This window comes from Canis lupus, chromosome X (genome assembly GCF_003254725.2).
Source record: "Canis lupus dingo isolate Sandy chromosome X, ASM325472v2, whole genome shotgun sequence".
NCBI classification, from domain to species: domain Eukaryota; kingdom Metazoa; phylum Chordata; class Mammalia; order Carnivora; family Canidae; genus Canis; species Canis lupus.
Window position 1 is genome coordinate 1,558,420 of NC_064281.1, and position 8,369 is coordinate 1,566,788.

Here is an 8,369-nt window from a genome sequence, read left to right on the forward strand (position 1 = left end):
TCGGGCTCCCTGCATGGAGCCTGCTGCTCCCTCTGCCTGTGTCTCTGCCTCTCTCTCTCTGTGTGTCTCTCATGAATAAATAAATAAAATCTTTTAAAAAATTATTAATCAGGTACTAACCATGACAATACTTACATGCTTGCCAGCATCAACCTAAATATATACTTCACATATATAATATATAATGTAAACTATAATAATATACTATAATGTATACATATGTCTTTAGTAATAGTATATCATGTTCTATATAACATGTGCATATATCAGCATATGATATTGTTGCTAGTATACTATCTTAATACATAGTATAGTAATAATATAAATAATAATATAGGCATTGAGATAATATATAAGTTATTGTGATAATTATTAAGTATACCCCTAGTTTAGAATAAGCATAATATAATTATACTTGTGTATACTCTAATATCTATGTACATACATGTCCATGTTAAAATATTTCTCTGTTAGAAATATGCACCAAAAGACTTTTCCTCTATATTAAAAATAACCCATTTTAAGATACAGTAGGTGATAGGTATCATTCGTAGCAGGTCCAATATCAACAACCAATATATAGAAATATGTTCAAAAAGTAAGGATCTTGTTGAATCCAAGTAACTCATAAGAGAAAACCTTAGTAAGTGGAAATATACCAGGTTCTGGATGAGAATGGTGACTCATGAAATACTCACGATTCCAAAATTAATATCGAGGCTTAAGGTGATTTTAATGAAAATATTAATTGCTCTCACTTGGGGAGTGCTCCTTAGTAGGATGACGATGAAGTACACATGGGGAAAGAAAGTGATAAGAAACTAAATTGCCCAAGGATGTCTGATGGGAGGCCAGTTAAGAGAAAGGATCCAGACACACTTTTATGGTTGCAAAGAAAGTGCTATCAAAAATAAAACTTACGACACTGAACTACACGCAGAAGTTTTGATGTTAGATCAGGGAAGCAGAAATAGATGACCATGGAGATGGTCCAGTGAGAAGATACAAGGAGGGAAACCAAGTCAGAGTGGCAAGGATGGAATATATTGGGTAAAGTCAGTGTTGGGCGTGGCTTTGTAGCCTCCAAAAGAAAGGTCCATGTACTAACTTCTGGAATCTCTGAATGTGTCGGTATTTGGAAATAGAGCCTTTGCCGATGAAATCGAGTTATGGTGAGGTCTTAGGGTGGGTCCTAACGCCATGGGACAAATGTGATTGCAAAAGACGAGGCACGCTCCTTGCCAAAGGAGGAACTATTGCCAACGATGTGACATGTTTTCATACCTTAATACAGGAGTCTGTATAAACCAAGAACAGAAACAGCGAAGCCCCCAAAGAAAAACCAACAAGAGCTAAACATAACTTATAAGTTAAAAGTGTGAATGTTGGTGTCTGCATCATAAAATAATAAAAATAAATATTATTATGCAATAATGATGTAACAAGGGATAATAGTAAAATAGTAAAGGATAAATCCATTTCCACTCCTAGTTTAACATAATCATCTGTCCAACACAAGATGCTCTTGAGGAATTCGGAAAACGTCGCTCTTCTTGAGCTCACACACCACCCACCGTCAGCAGGTGCATCGTCGATGAGAAACAGTCCTGCAGTGACTCCCGTACAAACGTGCTGCAAGTTGGACTAGCGTCATAGCCCAAAGCTCATAATGACTTTCGTTACATGTGTCCCCCCCTCCTTTTTTTTTTTTTTTTTTTACTATTTCAGGCAAAATTCTTGATGCTATCGACAATTTTCATCTGAAGAACCGCACGCTTGTCTACTTTACATCAGACCACGGAGGGCATTTGGAGTCACGGGTGGGCCACTCCCAGCGTGGCGGGTGGAACGGAATATACAGAGGTGAGGAGTGGGGATCCACTCGTGGGTGGGGTCTGGTTGTAAGTCAGCTCTCCTGGGCTCACGATAATGGGAATCCATGAAATGAACAGATTAACGCAGGAAAAGGTGAAAAAGTGCATTTGACTTGAGTCTGGGTGAAATAAAGCGAGGGGCTGATACCCAATGAAATGGGCATAAATCTGCCAACATTATGAGAGGCTAGCCTCCATGGCAACCCCATGAGATGATAAAGCATTAATGAAACCACATGCCTTTATGGGACTCTGCCAATGAATTGGATATGTACCAAGTCATTGATTACATATGTACAAGGCTGTTGGTAGATGATCTGATGTGGTAGCCAGAGCCAAGACGTCAAAAACCAGAGGCTCCTTGGTGACTAAGGAAGTGTTGGTGCTCTCTTGTCAAGATATGACTTAGCACACAAAGTAGCAACCCTGTCTTTGGTTTCATAATTGAATGCACAGATACCAGCCCCGTATCCTGGTGCAACATTTAGTCCATGAAAACATGTCCCGTTAGCCACCGCATTGGCCCGACCCATGACGTGTATCTTGACGTGTTTCCAGATAAGAAAATCATCTGGAAAGTGTTCAGTGCATGTTGTCATATCTACTGAAAGAGATTTCAAAGTTTCCTTCCAGAGGAAAATATAGTATTTGTGCTTTCCCACTGAATGCGAAACAACTGAGCCTGTATTTGCATGAATGATAGTATGGATTCAGCAGGGAATAATGATTTTTGTATGAATGGGATCATCTTTGCCTCATTCTGGAGGCAGAGTGTGGGTGTCTGCTCTCTTAGGGCTGGCACAAGTAAAGTGCATGCTTAGGAGAGCAAGTATGTGCCATAAAGGAAAGCGTTATTATTGAAACTCTATTTTTACCTATGAGGACATTCCAAAAAAAAAAAAAAAAGAATCTCCATCTGGTGTGATTGACACTCCAGTTGGAGCAATCTAATGAAGTAATAAGTCTCCATTAAGCCTGTAGGATGGCCATTCCTCCTGCTTCACTCAAGGGGACCCTGGCCTATGCCTGTTGTCCTGAGGTCATTGTTGCCTCCTGGGTTCATGCTCTGTAATGGCCTGGTTTGCGGTCATCAGTTTGTGTAGAACCACACGATTCCATTAAGTTTATTTTCAGGGCGCTGGACTCAGCAGTGAACAAAACCAAAGAATCACTGCCTTCGTGGAACTTACATTTTAGTGGAGGGAGGCACAGCAAGAAAAACAGAAGAGTAGGTCAATTCTATGATACATTAGAAGATAGTAAATCTCCAAAAGAGAGAGAAAGGGAGCAGAAAACGTTCTAGGGCACGGCTTTCATTTTAAAGGCTGACGGAGAACTTTGGAGCAAATGGTGTGAATGTGGTTGGGGAATGAAGCAGCTGTATATGCAGGATAACAGCACTGGGGGCAGACAGTGTAGCCAGTGCACATGCCCCATCTCAAATACAATGAGTTATTCGGTTAAACACCCATCAGCAAAAAAAAAAAAAAAAAACAAAAAAAAAAACAAAAAAAAAAAACACCCATCAGCAGCCCAAGAAATAGTAATTCCATGGACGTGTACTGCTGACCCCATCAGGACTCTGTATGGGGTTGACCCTGAACATGTTGTCTGTATTGATGCTACTGTACGTTTTTGTTTTTGTTTTTTTAAGCAGTCTTGCCACCGCGATGATTCTAACTGGCCCTCTGTTGCCTCACCTCGTAGGTGGGAAAGGCATGGCCGGCTGGGAAGGTGGAATCCGTGTTCCGGGACTCATCCGCTGGTCGGGAAGATTGCCAGCTGGGAAAGTGATTGAGGAACCTACCAGTTTAATGGATATTTTCCCCACGCTAGCAGCTGTATCAGGAAGCTCGGTCCCTCAGGACAGGTGATAATCATAACCCCTGTTCACATCATCTTTGTTCTCAGAGCATTTGGGACAAAAGCCACAAAACTCTAGATTAACAGGAAGTATAGCTTTGTGTATTGAGCATTATTGGTCCTATATGACTACGTGGCACATTCTAGATACTCTATGGCTTTCACTGGGGAGAAAAGTGGACACAGGAAGGTTTGGGGATGAGGATGTGGCTGGTAAAATGCTCATCCATGTAAGAGAATAACGATTCCTTGGACTGGACTGTGCAAGGTCGGGAAGGCTGACAGGAAGGTAAGGCATTCCAGGGCTACTTGTAATTCTGTTGTGACTATTTTGAATTCCGGCAGGAGGACAGCCTTCATATGGCACAGTCCCAGTCCCTGGGAACAACCAACCAAGGCAGGCTTGCGGGTGACTTTCTGATAGTTTATTGCAGTGGCTCCAACCCAACGCCACTTGCCCCTTGTAAGCCCAAAGACTGATTCTAATGTTTCCTTCTTCATGCAATGGACCTTTCTGAAGTCTTTCTGAAGCAAAATAGAATGGAGCCCAAAGCAAATTAGAAACAGCAGCAAAGAAAGATCTCCTCTTTTTTTTTTAACCTTTGTTTTAGCCAATAATAGGATTTATTGAGAATTTATATGAAATAATAACAAAACACAAGTCCCCTATGCTAAGAAGTATATTTATCAATTTTGGCTGATGATCCATTTTTTAAAAATAGTTATGTTAGCAGAAATGTAGTTTTTTTCAACCAAGCCAATCATAGTCATAAAAGTAGCTTTCCTCGATCTCAGTAGAGTCTATGGACTTTGGGATGTTGCTATAGTCTGTGTATTAGACTCATAAAAGGTCGTGCAGAATTACAGTCTCAAGAAATAATGTCCTCTGAGCTCTGACTAAGGTTTTCCTTCATATAATCAATCTGTTTTTTTTTTTTTTTCAGAATTAGCTCTAAAAATGCCCTATCATTACTACCGGCACTTTTTTAGTCTTTAATGGAAAACCGAGGTGAAGGACTCTGTGAGATTCTAAAAGCAAACTCAGCTCTTACGATGAACGTTGCATTGCATATTTGCATAGAGGTCTTTGTGTAGACATCAATGTTGTATTTCTCTCCGGTAAATGCCCAAGAGTGGGGAATCTGGTCTATTATCAATATGGGTTGATATATGTTTATGAGAAACTTGTCCTATTGACTTTCAAAATGGCTGCCCCATTTGGCATTCCCACCGTATTTGGTATGGTCATTCTTTTCCATGGTAACCATTATAATAACTGTGTAGTCGAATCTCATGGTGGTGGAAATTTGTGTTTCCCTCGTGACTAACGATGTTGTCTACTATAGAAAAAAAAAACGTTTCTCACTTTCTACAAGACCGTTCTGGGATCTTGGTCGAGATTGCATTAAATCTATAGATTGGTTTGTTAAAAATCAAGATCTGAACAATTTTGAGTCTTTCAATCTATGAACATTGTTTATCTCTCCTTTGAGTTCTGTTATCACGTGTTTTGTAGTTGCAGCTCACAAAATTTTGGTATTAAAAAAAAAAAAAAGATATCCTATGTGCCCAGCCTGGGTGGCTCAGTCAGTTAAGCGCCTGCCTTTGGCTCAGGTCATGATCTTGCAGTCCCAGTATCGAGTTGGGCTCATTGCTCAGCGACTAAGCTTCTCCCTCTGGCCCTGCCTGCACTGGTACTCTCTCTCTCAAATAAATAAAATTTTTTTTTAAAGATATCTCTCCATATCCCATGTCTTATGATGCTGTAGTAAATGGTCTTTTAAAAAATGGAACTCCCAATTGTTCATTGCTGAGATATAGAAATAAAATTCTTTTTTTTTTTTTTTAGAAATAAAATTCTAACCAAAAAAAATTCTATACCAGTGACCTTGCCTAACTTAGTTCCACCAGCTTTCTAAGGGATTACCAACACAGGCAAGCATTGTATCTGAGAATAAACACAGTGCCATTTCTTTTACCATCATTTTTAGGATCGTGTGACATTTACTGTATTTTTTATTACAATGTCGGTTTGATTTTTTCTGATATGATAGAAGGTCTATTTTCTAATACAACTGAGAAAGCATAAGATTTTTTAGAGGTTCTTTTTTTATTTTATTTTATTTTGTTTGTTTTTTTGTAAAGATTTTATTTATTTATTCATGAGAGACACACAGAGAGAGGGGCAGAGACACAGGCAGAGGGAGGAGAAGCAGGCTTCATGCAAGGAACCCGATGTGGGACTCGATCTCAGGAATCTGGGATCATGTCCCGAGCCAAAGGCAGATGCTCAACCCGCTGAGCCACCCAGGCATCCCAAGGTTCTTTTTTAAAAATATGTTATTTATTTATTTAGAGAGGGTGTGCACCAGTCAAGGGAGGGCAGAGGAAGAAGGAGAGAGAATCTCAAGCAGAGATTGACCCCGATGTGGAGCTCGATCTCACAGCCCTGAGATCATGACCTAAGCTGAAATTGAGAGTCGGACGCTTAACCGACTGAGCCACCGGGCACCCCTTAGAAGTTCTGTAAGACCCCCTTTCAGGGGAGCAAGGCAATTGCGGATGAAATTTTGGTTTGTAAAGTCTTCCAGAAAACTGAGCTTTTGAGAGCTGCAGTGCTCTTTAGATGGACATGCATTGACACACTCCTCTGTCTTGATTTTTCTTTTTCTTTTTTTTTTAAGACTTCATTTATCCATGAGAGGCACGGAGAGAGAGGCAGAGACACAGGCAGAGGGAGAAGCAGACTCCATGCAGGGAGCCTGATGTGGGACTCGATCCCAGGACTCCAGGATCATGCCCTGAGTCAAAGGGAAGATGCTCTACTGCTGAGCCACCCACGTGTCCCTCTTTCTTGATTTTTCACTGTAAAAGCTGAGGTTTTTTTTTTTCTGGATTTCCCATAACAATATAGCGTCCATGACACTGTGCACAGATTTCCAGAAAAGTCAGCATGGTGCTCTCCGGGCCCGGGAAATGTCATGGAATGCACTGACCATCCTCCCAACAGCCACTTGGCCAACTTCCTTTGCCTGATGTCCTTTGTGTGTGTCTGCAGGGTGATTGACGGCCGGAACCTCATGCCCCTACTTCAGGGTGAAGTCCAGCGGTCAGAGCATGAGTTCCTTTACCACTACTGTGGCGCGTTCCTTCACGCCGTGCGCTGGCACCCCAAGGACAGTGAGTACACCAGCCCCTGCTCCTTGCGGATGCCAAGATTGATGTCACTCAAGTCCGTTCTCAAAACTTTGTTCCTTTCTCCCCCTCCCCCACCTCCAGACCAGTCCTTGGATTCTGGGGTGACCACTGAAAATACCGTCTTGGAAAACTTTCCAAGAGCCACACTCTTTAGACAGGGGGGGATATCTTGAAGAAATGATCTATTTTGAGAAGCATAATGAACGGCTGCTTCCAAGCGTACAGAAAGTTCTACTAGGGGATTCTGATTTCTTAGTACTGAATTGTAAGGACTGAATGATATTTAGCATTAACCTGTGGGCCAAGAGAAAGACCAGGACACATGCTTGAGACGGTGGAAGAACACAAGGTCGGTTGGCATGTGGGTTGGCTGTCTCTGACGTGGCTCTTCTTGTCCAGGTGATGCAGTGTGGAAGGTTCACTACGTGACACCCGTGTTCCAGCCGCCAGGAGCTCAGGCCTGCTTTGAGACCCTCTTTTGCCGATGTTCCGGCAAACTGGTCACCTACCACGACCCTCCTCTGCTCTTTGACCTCACCAGGGATCCCTCTGAGTCCACACCTCTGACACAGGACACAGAGCCCTTGTACGATGTCGTGATCCAGACAGTGGCCAACGCCGTGAAGGAACACAGGAAAAGCATCCTTCCCGTCCAGCAGCAGTTGTCCGAATTGAATTATGACAGCCCGTGGCTGAAGCCCTGCTGTGGAGTGTTCCCATTTTGCCTGTGTGACACGGAGGGAGGCACCTCCACTGTGCGGGCATAAGGGGAAGCAATGATTGAGATCGAGCAGTCAATGTTGGCCAATATGGCACCTGCAAAATTTCGGGAAGGAACTGGAGAGCCAGTGGGTTCATCTACCATTGCAGGATGACTAAATGCCCATTGGTTGTGACGCTATCGTTAACTTCTTTTCTGCTTTTGGTGATAGGTGTGTATCTAAACCTGTCTTTCGGTGCTAGAAAACACGCGATGGCATCCATTTGTGCCATTGTCTCTGTTGCTCTCCAAAGCAAACTCTCCCTATAAGGTCCTGTGTGCATCTAACTGGCTGATGGGGAACGGAAAAATAGCCACTATTAAAGCATCATAATTGAAATTACGATTGAACGTGAATTGAATAATTGCCATCTGGGTAACTGAATAGTTGACAAAATAATAATGGATTAAATCATGACGCAGTGAAAGGAAGTAGCCTAAAGTAGCCGTTAAGCCGACAGAAAGGATTGATTCTCATCCACAGATGAAACCGAGTTGAGAGTAGTCCATCAAAAACTTGGGAGGGACCCCTGTGTTGATTTTGCCCTGAGGTTGTGCCAGAACTTTGATGGAGGCTCTTCTTCGTACTGGACCGCCGTGATTTGGGTACGACTCCTTACATGAGTTTGGGAGGGCTGCCCTAACAGGTCGCCGCCAGCGTGGTGGCTTCAAAC

The 8,369-nt window shown here is 42.4% G+C and overlaps 1 protein-coding gene across 8 annotated transcripts in view; it reads left to right on the forward strand.

The window, feature by feature from the left end:
• ARSF (arylsulfatase F) overlaps positions 1-8,035 on the forward strand; it is a 31,708-nt gene extending 23,673 nt beyond the window's left edge. For all 8 annotated transcript variants that reach the window (XM_049107582.1, XM_025435675.3, XM_025435650.3 and 5 more), the window contains 4 exons: positions 1,729-1,863; positions 3,582-3,744; positions 6,796-6,917; positions 7,335-8,035. In XM_049107582.1, coding sequence (XP_048963539.1) covers positions 1,729-1,863; positions 3,582-3,744; positions 6,796-6,917; positions 7,335-7,702 — 788 coding nt within the window. In that variant the 3' untranslated portion in view covers positions 7,703-8,035. The remainder of the gene's footprint in view (positions 1-1,728; positions 1,864-3,581; positions 3,745-6,795; positions 6,918-7,334) is intronic.
• The last annotated feature ends 334 nt before the right edge of the window (positions 8,036-8,369 follow it).